The sequence below is a fragment of the Leptonychotes weddellii genome, chromosome 10 (assembly GCF_054177405.1).
Source record: "Leptonychotes weddellii isolate Sample4059 chromosome 10, ASM5417740v2, whole genome shotgun sequence".
NCBI classification, from domain to species: domain Eukaryota; kingdom Metazoa; phylum Chordata; class Mammalia; order Carnivora; family Phocidae; genus Leptonychotes; species Leptonychotes weddellii.
Genome location: NC_138378.1, coordinates 93,617,636 through 93,633,865, shown reverse-complemented (window position 1 = coordinate 93,633,865; position 16,230 = coordinate 93,617,636). Strand labels below are relative to the sequence as shown.

Sequence of the window (16,230 nt, the reverse complement as noted above, 5' to 3'; positions counted from 1 at the left end):
TGCCCCCTACCTCCATCTCTTCAGCTGTCACCAAAGAACACAATGTCCATTCCCCTATCTGGCCCTGCAGAGACATTGTGAGAAGGAAAGAAAATGTTATCTAGAGCACAAATCCTCAGGAAAAGGCAGGAAATGAAAAGGCATTGTTTATTTCGCCTGGCTCTACAGTGAGACAGCTGTATAGACCTGGGAAAAGAATGAACTGTGGCTGGCTCAGCCTTTGGCAAATAGATGGGTATTACGTAGGCAGTCTGTCGAGCCAGGAGAGGAAGCAAAGGAGGAGATTTCCTTTAATTCTGCCCGTATTGTTGACTGCTTGCTTTCCCTCCCAGGGCCTTCTGGACTCCCCCACTATCAGAGCAGAAAGTGCAAGGCCGTGTGGGAAGCCAGCAGCTAAAGCCACTCGCTGCCACAGCTATGTGCTTCCTTGGTCGGCCCCTCCCACAGGGCTGCCCCCTGCGGGCTCGCCCTCAGCAGGGCTCGCCTGGGTGGCTCAGTTGGTTAAGCGGCTGCCTTTGGCTCAGGTCATGATCCCAGGGTCCTGGGATCGAGCCCCGCGTCGGGCTCCCTGCTCGGCAGGGAGCCTGCTTCTCCCTCTCCCTCTGCCTGCCTCTCTGCCTACTTGTGCTCTCTCTCTCTCTGTCAAATAAATAAATAAAATCTTTAAAAAAAAAAAAAAAATCAGTGCTAGTGCCATTCACCCTCCTTACATTTGGCTGTCCTCTCTTCCTTTCCTGCCACCTGGCCCGAAGCCGCTTCTATTCTATCCTTGCAAAGATGACACTTAAGAATCGCGTGGCATGTATAATGTAATAGGAGCCTAGCGGCTTTCCCATGCCCCCAGGATGAACCTCCCATGAGCAGATGTCAGGAACCATGACAGAACATGATGGAGATATTTTATGGGAAAGCCTCTACAGTTCTCAAGATACTGTAACCCACAGGCAAGTCTCCATACCTCAGCTAGTAAGAACAGAGCAGCATAACAACAAATAATTCCATGATAGGTATTAGACCCCCAAGGTTGTTCCATTCAAAAGAATTAAGCATGCCTAAGTCTCTTTCCCTGGGTTACCAGTGTCCTCAGGAAAGAAACAAAACAAACAAACAAACCAACAAACAAACAAAAGAAGAAAGGAAATATGTTTCCACTTCACCATTTAGTGTAAAATCTGCTCAGGCTTTACCAAGATGGTGGCCATGCCCGGCTAACTGTGAAAAAAATGGGACAAGAGCGGGAGGTGCAATGAATTAAGGGCTGCTCAAGGGGGTACAGGATTCATGTAAGTCAAAACCATCCCTAGAGAACAAGCACTAATTCACAAAGTACAAAACAAAATATTGACCAGTGTTATTAGAAATCTTGTAAATTTTCTTTAGAAATACAAGAGGCAATCTGGTAGAGAGGGGCAAGCACATGAGCTTTCTTTAAAAAAAGTAGATCAGCTCTTTTATTTATATTTATTTAATTTAATATAAAACTCTTAACATAAGATCTACCCTCTTAACAGATTTTAAGTGCACAGTACAATAGTACTAACTATAGGCACAATGTTGTACAGTAGCTCTCTAAAACTAATTCATTTTGCATTACTGAAACTTTATACCCGTTGATTTGGACCCCCTCCCCATTTCCTCCCTCCCCCTGGCAACCACCATTCTGCTTTCTGCTTCTAGGAGTGACTATTTTAGGTATCTCATATAAGTAGAATCATTAGGTGTTTGCTCTTCTGTGACTAGCTTAAAGGGACATATACTCAGATTAATTTAAATACCTTTGTGACTATTTAAAATCCCATTAAAGAAAATCAATGTTCATTGAGTCTTTCATTCAGTTTGATAACCATCCCATCTATTTAGTGAAATGGTCCATACTTTCAGGTTTACCAAGACACTACTCCATCTTAAAAAACACCAAATTTTTCTCTCCGGTTATGCCTTCTGTCCTTCAAAAGCAACTGCAAATATTTTGTCCAAAATTAAGACTTCTGCTACAGCGCTCACCATGTCTTCATAATGATGTGTGTACCTATCAAAACATGAGTTATCTCATCATCTCCCATTTTAGAGTATAAGGAGTAGATTTCTTCTGTTCCCTTCATAATAACTAGCCCAGTACTGGGCACAACTCAGTTAGCTTATTAAGCATGTGCAGAGTGATTGATATATAAATTCTTTTCTAGCCTTAACCAAGTGAAGTAATCATCCCCCTATGGAATGGCCTTGAATGATGATACAGAAAAGAGTCCATAATTTAAACACTTCAGTGTGTCTAAACTACGATATCTCCTCATTTGCTAAGATAAAATTTCTTTACATAACTATATTATAACCCTAAACTCTAATTAGCAGTGGGGAAATGAGATTACAACAGTAAACATGTCAATTTGGTTGACATAGTAAACAACCCTGCTGCACATAATCAATTTAGGCTCCTGGCAATATTGAAGGAAGTCAAAATGTTTTTTGGCTCTTACCCTGTCTTATGTTTGTAATAGTTCTGCATTCATGAAAACATATGCATTTATAAAAACACTTCTTGTAGTTATAATTTAGATTTGCAGATGATACTACATGCGATTTGGATCTAAGAAGAGATAAATATTCCAGTCTGAAAAGCAGAAAACCATTAAAATCCTAAAATCATTTCATCTAAATTTCTTACATTAGCATATTACCTAAGGAAGTTTTATGTCAATATAAAATCATGGTTCCATCATTTTAATAGGTTAAATGTAGCAAATAAACTTCTTCTTCCATAAAGTAAATCTTGAGTATGTTGGATTCATACACGTACTAATGGCCTTTCTTGTCTAACATTATTTTCTGTAGTACTTTTCATCGTTTCTGATTCCCCCAAAGACACAAAATTATTCTTCTGTTCTGACCACTTCAAGTTTTCTTACTATTTTTGTTTCATCTCTTTTTTTTCTTTTTCTTTCTTTCTTTTTTTTTTTTTTTTACAGCTGGCTGCTTTCTTGTATTACACATTTGTCCTACTCTCCGAACTGAATTGCTCTCTCATAAAGCTAGGTCTTTACTCCCTGGAATTCTATACAGCAAGAACAGAATACTGGTAATATAGGTAGCAAAAACAAAGTATTTATTTTCCCTGGAGTATAATAATAATAATTCCATACAACCTATATAATACCAAAATTTTATTTCTTTTCTCTTTCTTTCTCCAGAAAAAGCAATATAAATATTTAGTGTCAAACAGCTATATTTGTTAGGATGTCTTGCATATCATATTTCCTAAAATTAATGAAGTCACAATCATACTTGAAAACATTAATAGTTGTGGAAGCAAAATTAATTTTGGACAGGTCCATTGATTAATAAATTATGCTGTAGCTAGGAGCCCCCAGGAAACTGATTTGCTAAGCGATATATTCCATGCATTTTCCAACCTGCATACCTCATCTTTCAACTCTGTATTTTAAATAGGTAATAGTAAATGCTCATGATCTTTTGAGTCCTCTTCCAAAAGTATTGCTATTGGGTTATAACTAAGTAACTGAATTTGATTTGTATCTACATTAGTTAATTAACCTTATTATTTTCCAGAACAGTCAAGCTCATGTTAGACCCTGGAAGACCAAACAACATTTTGCAATAATCATTACCACTAAACTAGCATCATTAAAAAACAACCATTAGTAGCCCTTCAAATTTGTGGATATCACCTACCAAACCACAAATCAAATTAACATGCTCTTCATTTATTTTTTATTAGCTGTTACCATTAGGCAGAATTCCCTGTTGAAAGTCAAGATTAGCTGGCATGGGCTTAGTATTTGTCATTGTTTGAGTTTATACAAAAGCACGTGCTAATTGTTAATTATATCGATTAACGTGTTTTGCATTATAATTTTAAAATGTCTTGCCGAGAATACACTTTATTTAAGACTACAAGCACCACTTATCACTTATCAGTATCTTTCTCAGATACAGATTTTGATCTTAAAAAAGGTCAAGTTGAAATAATTCAACTCATTTATATAAAAATGTGAATGAATAGGCAAAGATATGCTTAATTATAAATTTAAATGACTTCTACAAAAATAAGATCAGGAATAAATAAGATTAGGAATCTATCTTGTTCTTGAAACCGAAGAATCAATAAAGCTGACTGTGTGTTGATCTCCATTCCTGATTACATTGGACCCAAGGTAGAAATATCTACCTTCCTTAATGGCTTTTTAAAATAGGTAAGCTTTAAATCCAGGCTTTTCCAAGCATCTCTTTATGGTCCTCTGGAAAGAATCATAAATTCTGGCTTTGTGCACAACATTAAAAAAAAAAAAAAAGATTTTAATAGTTAATAAAGTTCACTGGCATCAACAGTCCTCTCTATGTATTATAGGTTTTTAAGAAAGTCACCTCTCAAGATTAACTATGTAACTGGATGAGACATAAATTCATTTTTCAAGAAAAACTGGGTTGAAGTCCACATGGTTCAGCTTCACTGCCTGATGACAAACTCTGTCGCTTGGGTCTGACTGTGGGGACCTGGCATTAGAAACAACTTCCAGAGGAAGAATGATCCATGAAGAAGAAGGAGGAGGAGAAGAAGAAGAAAAACAAGGGATCTTTGATAATATCATATTTTTCTAGAAACATTATGTTGTAATCCTCGGTGCCTAGCTGAAGGCTACGTCCCAGTCACCTACACAAATTTATTTAAGCAGCAGATGTAGTAAGCATCTACAAAGCTTGTCAGCACTCTATAAGGTCAGGATGAAGACTCTTTAAAATTAAAATTCTAGAAAAAAGAAAAAAATGGAGGGCTGTAATTTTATTCCACTGATAAAGAAAATGTTTGACATCTCTAAAATTTCATATTTCAACTTAGTCAATAAAATACAGTAAGAGTTTTATTAAACTAGTAACTAGTGATTGATCTAGAATACTCCTAAGAACACACACATACACACAGATGGCATGCCAATAATTCTACCCATTCTTACCAATCTTCACAAGATATTTAAATTTCTGAAGCTGGAATTTGGCAATATTCCTTCCTTAGCAAGAATTAAATCAATTTAATGGCATAGGGTGAATGTTTTAAATGGAGCTTGGCAGAATAAATTATTCCATCAAATCACTGTCAGTCTTTTTTTTCCTTCTTCTTCCTCTTCTACACTGTGTCCAAAAAAAGGTTATTTATTTACAGTTTGGTAATGTCCTGGACAGCAGAATAGATAAGGAAAGACTACCTCTCAAATAAACAAGTACAGAGCCATTATTCTTAACAAAAAGCAAGACCAAATTTTCAGGAGAAAACATCCTAAATAAAATGAATACACAAACAAGACAAAACACCCATTTGGTCATATTTTAGTGCTACCCTTGTGAGTTCATTTAATAATATTCAATACTCCTTTAGTAACATGCAATATACTTTTACATGGATTACAAGTGCTATCTAATACAACAGGGTTCAATAACTGAAAGGATTAGAAAATATAATGAGAAAGAATTCCTAACAAAGGAATAAAGTTTATGAGCTAACATGGGCAGGCTCCCATTCAATGCAAGGCCTCTGGGAAAATCCTTCCTTAAGTATGCAGGATATTCATTTGCTTTTATATTATTATCTTTCAGTAAAATACATGTCCAACAAAACACACTTCAACACGTGGAACATTAACAATATAAGAACCAACATAAAATAGATATTCATCCAAAGTTACCCCCCACACATCTAAAGGTGGATATTATAATCTCTGCTTTGCTTGATTTCATCATGATATCACACTCAGTAATTGTTCATCTCTATAACACAACATCAAAGAGAGGTAAAGAGGAAGGCCTCTGCAGGAAAATCTCTTCCCTCTGCCCATTTCCCCCCCGGCCCCCTCCACCCTCCACGTTCAGCAGGAGAAATTTCATTTTGCAGTCAAATGCTCTACCACTGAGCTATACCCCCAGGAGAAATTTCATTTTGGAGAGAATGTACTTGGCATTTGACATATCACATAACATTTACTCAAAAGTTAACCATTTTTAGAACAAACTGTGCTATATGTACTTTTTTCTTTCCTGGAAATTCTTAAGTTGCCAGTGATTCGACCAACATAATCATTCATTTGAATGTCCTTTGCTGTACTACAGATATCATAAATAATTTCCTTCCTCCCTCCCTTCCTTTCTTCCTTCCTTCTTCTCCCTCCTTCCTTCCTTCCAGTTTGGACACTGCTCATTGAGTCAGCTTTCTGGTTTGCATTTGGTGAGGGTAATGCCCCCTCCCAGACAAGGAAGAAGGAATAGCTCTGAATAGCAGTTGTCATGGTAGAATCATTGCACAACCAGGCACTTGGTGTTACAACATTGGCAAGTGTCACTGTAAAGTGTCAATAGGAAGAGTAAATTGTTCCCAGTTCTTTTCTTTGACCTGTTCCCTGTCAACTAGGATGCTTGGACAGAATCTTATTCTCTCCCCATTACTGTATCAGTAGGGTAAAAGGGTTTACTTAACCACGGAAAATAAAAATAGACTAGATCTCCATAACAACTATATGACTTTTCCCACATTGGCATAAGACTAAAAAAAGCAGGACTGGTCATCAAGTCATAATTAAGCATTAGCATGTAAGCAGAAACATTATCTTAGATTGTCACAAAAACACAGCATCAGATAAAAGCAGCAAAAAAATGTTCCAACCAGCCTTGGTAACCAGGAAATTCTTTTCAAAGGTGTTTCCTTTTTGAGCTTTCCCAATTTGTACTCAGTAATAAAGTTGGGGACCTAATGTGATGTTCTAAATGTTCGCTTTCGATAAATAAATAAATAAATAAATAAATAAATAAATAAATAAATATTCCCTTTCTGTGTATATATTATGTGATTCAAAATAGAATATAAATTTTCCAACCCATCATAAGCAGTTTGATAAATTGTGTCACAGAACTCATTTTATCATAATTGCTATAATGTACTTAAAATACGCAAAAGCACGGAAGTTAAAAATAAAACCAAATTAAGATCTCCGTATGGAGCATATTGGTAAGTGTGGCACAGCAGGGATAGTTTTAAAGTGGTCTTGTATAGCAAATATTCCATTCTTTGTGTACCATTTAGTTTAAAAAAAAAAAATCGCACCCACTCTCCCATCCACCAAGGCACTCGACCCCACGTGTATGTATAAAAAGAGAACTTACACAATTTCATCGTTCTGGAATTCGAGCTCTCCACAAGTGTCCTCAAAGTCCTCCCCTCCGCCTCTGGCAGTCCCTTCGATGGTTTTATAGGGAACGATAACATTTCCTCGAGCTCCAGATGTTCTCAGTACCTTCACCTCCATAATGCCAATGCTCTCACTCACGTGAGTCACGGGCTCCTCAAAAGTAAAGATGCCTGCGTGGTCATCATCAAAAATGGTCACAGTGGCGGTGGAAGGAGATCCGAGGCAAGCGAGTGTAGAAACATGATTGGCTTCCAGGATGCCATCTTCTGAGGCTTCCGAAGATACTTTAACATTGCTCAAATGCACCAGGAAATTTTCATCCTCCTCAAAGATATCATCATCGATGATGCCAACTCTGATTTCCTTCTGGGTCTCACCAGGCTTGAAGACCACAGTTCCTTCGGTAAATTCATAATCAGACCCAGCATTGGCTGTGCCATCCTCTGTTCTGAAGTCAACAAACACAGTGTTAGTCAAATCACCACCTCTGCGGATAATGGTCAGGGCGACGGTACCACAGTTCTCCAGACACTGATAGGTCCCTTGTTCAAAGAAGATCTTACTCACAGGGTCATTTTCAGCCACTTCAGTGTTGACCTCATGCATGCTGACAGCCTTCCTTGCCTGGTCGGCTGCATGCCTCTTTAAAATGTTGCCAGCTCCAGTCATCAGGCGAGTAGCTTGGATGCGGTAAAATGCTCGACTTTTTTGCTGCTGACTTAGGACTTGGTAGTTAGCTAGTTCTATTAATTGCTCGATTTCTTTCTCTGGATGCTTCTGCTTGAGCTCCTTCAGAATCCGAGCCATTTCTCGCCTAGCCTCTTCATCATCTTGGTCCCTCTCATCGACCTCCAGAACCAGAGCACCATCTAAGAAATTGTCAACATGGGAATTGACCACTTTCCCATCCATTTCAATTTCGGTCTTGGAAGATGGCCTATCTCCTTCATGCTCGATAATCATTCCCCTCTGCTTGCCAGCCCGATACCTCTTGTAGACATACTTGTAAAACAGAAGCCTCCTATCTGCTACCCAAGCGAACACGACGCAGATGGGAAAGAAGAAGAAGGTAAGCAAACCTTCCCAGACCTCCACGACCCCAGGAGAGATGACAGACAAAATAATGTAAAGCCAGGTATAGGCAAAGATGCTCCAGGCTGCCGTCACAAAGAACACACGCAAATGCTTAATCTTCCTCGTCTCTCCGTCTGGGACCACGTAAACACAAAGTGCGATAATGATGAACATATTGAATGCAGCACTTCCCACAATGGTGCTAGGACCCAAGTCTCCTGCAGTGAAGTTATGGCCACACACTTCAATTACTGAAAGGAGAATCTCTGGAGCAGAAGATCCCAAGGCCATCAAGGTCAGGTTGGAAACGGTCTCATTCCAGATCCTCACAGTGGTCTTGGTGGTCTCTCCATTGGGTTTCTTTATGGTTATTTCTTTTTCTTGAGATGTGATGACTTCTATAGAGGACATGAACCGGTCGGCAATGATAGAGACTCCGAGAAACATGTAGACCATGGCCACAAAATACACAGTAGCTCTAGCAATTTTGTCTCCAAAGGAAGGGTCTTGGGGCTCCCAAATGGGTAAAATCACCCCTTTCTTACAGTAATACGAGCCAGTACACTCGCCAGTTTCATTGCCTTCTCCTTCCATTTCTGTCTCAGCACTTACAAGGTCCACGTGGGAAAATAAGAGAGCCACAATGGCTAACAGATGACATCCCAACGAAAAGGTAGGTGAGAGTCTTAACGGCAGCATGTTGTACAATGGTAGACTTCCAAGTGTCCCAACCTACTGGTAAAAATAAGATGGAGGGAGGGTGGGGAAAAAAAAATCACATCATCAGAGCCAGATCCAAAACATGACCAATTACTGATTTTTATTGCTTTTACCAATGATTTGTTTATATTTGACTACCATCACACCTGTAGTGAATCATTAGTCTAAGTATCCATCAGTGATTAAGCAATCCTTTGTACCATTTATAACTCAATGTCTCCACGTATGGATTTTCTACCTGTAGTCTCCATTCACTGAGCAATGTACACAATTGACCTATTGGAAATGAAAAGTTCAATTATAGCCTTGCCTTGTTGAATACATAGTTATGCATGCTAAGAGCCAATAAGGGGAGGGGGGAACCTTTTGATGCATTAAATAATTTTCTCCTTGTTGCTAATGCAGATTTTCTTTTAAATTTTGGTTAGTACAATCACCTTCCAGAAACTGTTTCATTACCAAAATCACCTTATTAAGATTGATGCTTTAAAGTTCAGACTCTAAAAACCAGCACAAGGCCTCCTGATGATCTTAAATTCTGGAGCAGACCTTATACCTCATTTTTTGAAATCATGTCCTATTGCTCCAAACTTACTTGGAAACACAGAGATATCTTCAAGCTTTCCTACAAAGTCAATGGTAGTTGTACTTGAGGGGGAAAAAAATCTTCTGTAATGCAATCTTTCCACACACTAAGTACAGTTTTTAAAAGCATATATTTTTTAAAGATTTTATTTATTTATTTGACAGAGAGAGAGAGAGAACAAGTAGGCAGAGAGGCAGGCAGAGGGAGAGGGAGAAGCAGGCTCCCCGCTGAGCAGGGAGCCTGATGCGGGGCTCCATCCCAGGACCCTGGGATCATGACCTGAGCCAAAGGCAGCCGCTTAACCGGCTGAGCCACCCAGGTGCCCCTAAAAGTATATTTTGATGAGAGCACATTTCCTCCTAATTTTCAGCAAGCCCAGTGCTCCTGATGTTAGCAGCCGGGCATCTGGATCTTGAAGCATAGCTCCTCACATCTGGGGACAGATCTCGCTTTAGAATCTGCAGGCTGTCCACAGCAGGAAAGGGAGATAAATAGGCCTGGGTCTAGTTGTGTGTTAGGACTCCTGTCTGGCAGGCTGTGAAATCAGCTTTACCAGCCATAAAATGCTCCTTCTCAGTGTTGATGTCATCCTTTCCATGGTCATTCTAAAACACATATTAGTTCTACAGAGGGTTCAAGTGACCAAAAAATACAGGAGCAATAATTCCATCTAAATTAGTTCATGTGGCAGAACAGCGGTGACCACAAAGTATACATATGATGAAGGGCTGGAGGCAATTGGAAATAGAGCAACAGAGTCACTGAGCCGCACAAAGCTTGGTAAACAAAGCCAAGTGGCGGACTGAAAAACCATGGTCTGAATTCACCCACCAGCTCAGGCAAAACGCCACCCTGCCCATACATCACTTCTGCCTCTAAGGCTTGAAAGGTGCTGACAGAGAGGAGGGTCTGCTCCAAGTCAGGGAAGCAGTTCGGAAGACCAGTTCAGACATCAGATAAAGTGGTGGCAAGAAGGGAGTCCTAAGTCAGAACGTAGCCTTGTGGCCTGATAAAAAGTTCATAGTGGAGCTAGACTGGAGCCTTCCATAGCCTGGGGTGGTCCAAGAGCCACCCACACACTCACCTACGTTCGCTGCTCATGGCATGCAGTGGAAATTCACCAGGGCCCGGGAGGAAGCCCCTGGCCCAGCACATTCTGGCAGACCCTCAAAGAGCCCACCATTTGCCTAAAGCCCCTTTTAGCTCATCACTATGAGTAGATGAGCTTTGACATTTTTCCCAGATGAACACACAGCAAAGGGCTGAGATGGCACAATTACATTCTGCATAAAAGGCTGAAAAATAGAAAAAGCGTATTTCCAAAATATGCAAGATTCATGGTCAGTGAGTCTACTTATTCAGTCACTACAGGGCTTGGGTGGGATCACCACCTAAAACAAGGAGACACTGAAGCAACCTACAAGAGTAGTGGAAGGTCTAGCTCTAAATCCATCATGCAGCCATTTATTCCATAACTATTTATGAGTGCCGCCTAACTATGTGTTTTAGAATCACTTGCTAGGCTCTCTTCTAGGTCCTAAGAGTTCATCAGAGAATTAAAAAACAAAAAACCAAAAAAACACAAAGTCTCTGTCCTTGCAGACCTTATATTCTATCGGGGAGGAAACAAACAAATGAATATAAATGTCAGATGCTAAAAAGTGCTGGAGGGGTAGGGGCGGAAGCAATGTTAATTAGGACAGGGAGTCTGCCTGCATGAGTGTGTGTGTGAGTGTGTGTGTGTGTGTACACACATGGCATGCAGGATTTTATACTGGATGGTTAAGGAAGGTCTCTCTGATAAGGCGGCATTGGAGCAAAATCCTGAAGGAAGTAAGAGACCAAGCCTCGTGGATATCTACAGGAAGAGAATTCCAAGCAAATGCCAAGACCCTGTGGGACTTGTCTTTGCATCGTCTAGGAAACACAGAGGAACCAGTATGATGAGAGGGCCATGAGCCAGGGGAACAGGGCTCCGGAGCTGGGAACACACTGGGGATGGATTATGAGGGGCCTGGAGGCTACCACAAGGCACTGGCTTCAATTGTGAAAGAGATGGGACTCACTAGGAGGTTCTGGTCAGAAGTGTGGTATCAGCTAATTTTCCTATTAAATACATCTTTCTGCTGGTTCCGTAAAGAATAGAGTATAGGGGTAAGAGAGGAAACAAGAAGACCTGTTTTTGCCTTTTATAAAAAAATCTGAATTATAAATGATCCCAATGCCTGGCAGGTATAAAAAATGATACAGTAGAGATCTCAAATTTAGAAAAGGAGAAAGAAACAGTTTATAGTGACCCTTTGGAAGATTTACAACTTCAAATGTCTTGGGAACCTGTGAGAATCAGAAAGGTTAAGTATTTGCTCCCAGAGAGTAGTATGGAAAAGAGAGAGTAAACATAGAACAGAGATTCCAACCTATGCCTGTCTCTAGGACTGATACAATCAACCACTTCCTTCAAATTCCTGCCAAATCTCATCATTCCATTTTCACATTTCAGCCAAAATGAGCTTCCTGAAGTACAGATCTGACTCTCTTACTCCCCCTTAAAGCTTTTCATGGGTTGCCTCTTGCCCTAAAAACAAGCCCAATCCCCTCAATAAGCTGTTCAGACCTTTTAGGATCTAGCCTCTGAGTTCTAGAATATGGAAATTCTTTCCATTCCCTGACCACGACAACACTTTCTTACCTCCGGGGCTTTGAGGATTGTGTTTTCTGCGCCCCAAATTATTTTGTTTCTTAGAAGCAAATGTCAAAATGGCACAACAGCAAATCATGGTCAGTTGCCCGAGAGAGTAACAGTAGGTTTTATTCATAATCACGACAGCAGACACTATGCTAAATTCTTTATATGTAGTATTATATCTAATACTTAACACTAGCCAACATGGCTATTTTACACAGCTCCTGGTGTTGCCATTTCCATTACGGCCCATGAGGATGGCACCACCTGGAGTTGTGCAATGCACAGTGCCCTAACAATGACCCTATGCAGTAGATATTATTAGCCCATTTCGGAGATGGGATCACTGAGGCTCAGACAGGTTTAGTGCTTGTTGGAACTCAGACAGAGAGGAAACTCCTAAACTAAGATCCAAACCCTGGTCTGTCGCTAAGACTGATATTATTAACTGTTCTATAAGAGCATCCCTGATAGTGTATGAAGTCATCTCAGAGAGTATTGGATTTGGGCTCGGACTGACCTATTGGAAAACCTCTTGGTTTCCATACAGGGTAAAGAGGGCCTCAGTAGCAAAAGTCCCATGGAAGGTTTCCAACAGCCTGGCTTCTATCTTATGGATTAGAGACTCCAACAGACAGGCATCAACAGCTGTGATGTAATGTGTGGGCTGGCACGCTCCTAGAGACAGCTGCCCTTCACCTGCCGGGTTTTTAGCAATTACCTGGCCATCTCTTCCTGCACACATTCTCAGGGAAATCTCTTAGGTCAGCCAAAAAAAAGCCCTCCCCCAACCCTCATCTCGCAGTTGCTCTTGGCCAAAAGGGTACAGATGTCTAAGAGTGGATGCATCTGTAAAAATTCCGATCAGAGAAAAAGGAAGGGGCTTTCTGAGGTTAAGTCCAAAACATCACAATTATATTCAAAAGGTGGTAGAATTATAATTTGTGAAATCAGTGGACACAAAACACTGATACAGGTTTTAGGCAATGCAGCAACTGGAAAGAATTCTCTGGACTTCAGTTTCTTTATTATATTAATATCAAATTCAAATGTTTGGGAGGAGGGGGGACAGATATCATCTAAATGAAATGGCCTTCTTCATTCTTTCCTTTCAGGGTCTTTCCTCCATCATCAGATTCAAGCAGATCTACCTGACCCTCTCCACTGTCTCCTCAAATGTGTATTTCCATAAAAATTAAGCAGGAAATAGAGGCTGCTAGTATGTTGTTCTGCTGCCTGGTTTTTTTTTATATTCTGCCCTGATCTCCTGAACTCTGTAACAAGGGTAGGCTGGTTTTCACGGTGCTTTCAGATCAACTCTTACGTCCTCAGCCAGTTCTTGCTTAGGAATAGCCAATTGTGTCATCCAAATGAGCCTTCAGCACCATAGCAAGAAGACCCAGATTGTCTTCTGCTCACTATTTATTTTGAATCCAACAGACAACCCCAGCACCTACAGGGTACAGATGTGAAAGGCACATAATGAAGGACGGGGAAAAGAGATCCAACTGAAAAAGCCGAGACACCAGTGCTGAAGGGAGAGGTCAGAGGAAGAGAACATGCACCTGCAAGACAGATTTTTGGCAAACTGCCTTTGTAAAGAGTGAGGAAGAGCCCCCCACTGCAGAGGCCTGAAGAGACATCAGGCAGCAGAGCAATGGGTTCCTTGTGGGAAGCTGGAGCCAGGGTTGACCACCAAGGAGGACCTGGCTCGGAGAGAAGAAATACGCTTGGCATTCCCACCAGCCCCAGGCGCAAGGCGGCTGAATCTCGTTCTATTGATTGTCAGCTGCGGTGATTCAAAGGAACTCCTTGACTCTCCCTCATCAGGACCTGGAATTCCCTTCTATGTAATTCTTGCTGGCTGAAAGCATCAAAGCAAAGCCATTAATTTGTTTCTAAGGCAACATTAAAGCAACCCTAAGTTCTTATCCACTACCGAGACAAGCACTTTCAAATGCTTTTAGACAAAGAGATGATGCCAGAGGATGACTTTCCTTACCTGACCATCCATCTAGGGTGCGAATTACTGGTCTGGCCAACAGACTGTGACCCTGTGTTACGATGGAGCTCTCTTCCCACAAGGACTCTCTGCTATTACTTTTTTTTTTTATTTTCAAAGAGAGAAATTCCTCTTTGTTGCTTAATAAATTGGGACAGGTCCTCTAAAGTACAGGCAGCGAGAGGTCATTTAAGGGGCTCACGCTGTCTGGTTGAACGTATGAGACTCCAGTCAGGATCCTGTGCCATGGCAGGAAACACTCACCTCATTCATCAAAGGAAGCCACTGGGGTGATGGTCAGGCAATGTGGCCAAAAACAGAGAGATGAATTTAGGATTTTAAATAATGAAGAACTTATTGAAAAGTCATGAGATGCAATCCATGGCCCTTTCCCCTGCTTTGTTTTTCTATGTAGAGCTTCTTCCTCTTTATGTGCTAATGTAATTTATCTCATGGTTCTGTTTATTGCCTTTCTTTCTCTGATAGATGTAAACTCCGTGCAGGAGGAGATTTCTGCCTCTTTTGTTCATTGACGGATCCCCAGTTCCTGGAGCAGAATCTGGCACATAAATGATACATAGCACCTGCTTATTGAATGAATAAAATAATTCTCGTCGGGTCATGTGCTGATTCACCAAATCTCTGAAGGTGAATCAGAATCTGGGAGCTGGGACTAGGCATTTGCATTTAAAAATGTGCTTGCGGGAAGCAGACGCCCCTAAAATGAGCAGATGCCACTGAAAAGCCAATGGCATTACTAAGTGGAGGAGAGGAAATGTGACTCAGGCTCATGGGCAGAGAACCTCAGGCTGGAAGAACTGACCTCCAGCATAGAGGAGATGGGGCGCTGACATGTCCCCCCCACAACCTGGGGGCGGGTCCTCCTCCGTGAGCCCTAGCTTGCTGATTTCTTCTGGAATGCCAAGTTCATCTGCTCTGCTGAGAGGGTCCTGATATTTCGGACATCCTCAGCAAAGCATATCTTCTCCTTCCAGTGCAATAAGAAGACATTTGGTCAAGCACCAACCAAAAACGAGCTCCATTATAGAAGCCTCATAAAAGGGAAAGTGCATCACGAATTTAAATATATCCACTCTGCATACCGGCATGGAAATAGGAGTAAGAGAAAGAAAGCTGGGGACTAAAGAGAGTCTTTCAATACTAAATAAATAAAGAGGAATTCAAAGGGAAGCTGCTCTGCTAATCTTGGGCCAGGACTGTCCTCAGATTCATTTTGCCAGTGCCAAGGACAGAGTAAGGGCCCCACTTACCGTCATAAATTGGCATTTATGACAATAATGACTGAAACCATTGACTGAGCACTTGCTTTGTCCCGGGTGCTTCACTGACTGCTTTGCATTCACTGTCCCTGACCTTTCTAACAATACCGGAAGGAGGTATTATCGTTCTCATTTTAGAAATGAGAAAAATAAATGGTTCATAAAAGTAAACTGACTAACGTCGTACAAACAGAAGGGAACTAGGATTTTGATCCAGGCACCTCGCATTAGTTATGCTGTCGTGCTTTCCAAAATGGCAGCATCTTTTTGTTTGTTTTCGCTACCTAGGTGAACAATACTGTTCTCTGGTAGCAGAGAGCTCCCTACTTAGATACTTAGTGCAGAATAACCTTTCCATGCTGCCCTGCTTTCCCCCTGAATAAATGTATGTAGTTTGCACTACCTTCTCAAGAGCCTTCATGTTTGCCTCTCCTGTCTCATGCCTCCCCACCCGCTGAGTAAGGGTTTTGTAAACACTCCTATTCATCACGTAGCAAGGGAAAGATGATCCATTTGGGGGATCATCAGCTAAAATCTGAGGTCTGAAATCACTCCAAAGTCATGTAATAATCTCAAGGTTTTTCCATTTGGTCAGGAGAAAAGAAAATAGAGAAAGGAATCCTAGCAGTGGGCAAGCAAAACTAAAATAAAAGATGGGTGGAGTTGGGGAGAATGATCCTGAATTTTAGCATAAC

At 40.9% G+C, this 16,230-nt stretch overlaps 1 protein-coding gene across 9 annotated transcripts in view; it reads right to left on the bottom strand.

Annotated features, from left to right (window-relative positions):
* Positions 1–16,230, bottom strand: part of SLC8A1 (solute carrier family 8 member A1) — a 368,141-nt gene that overhangs the window by 286,088 nt on the left and 65,823 nt on the right. For 7 of the 9 annotated variants that reach the window (XM_081796872.1, XM_081796871.1, XM_081796867.1 and 4 more), the window contains exon 2: positions 7,165–8,996. In XM_081796872.1, coding sequence (XP_081652998.1) covers positions 7,165–8,963 — 1,799 coding nt within the window. In that variant the 5' untranslated portion in view covers positions 8,964–8,996. Of the gene's footprint in view, positions 1–7,164; positions 9,000–16,230 lie in introns of all 9 variants that reach the window. The other 2 variants (XM_081796870.1, XM_081796873.1) reach the window with 1 other exon arrangement.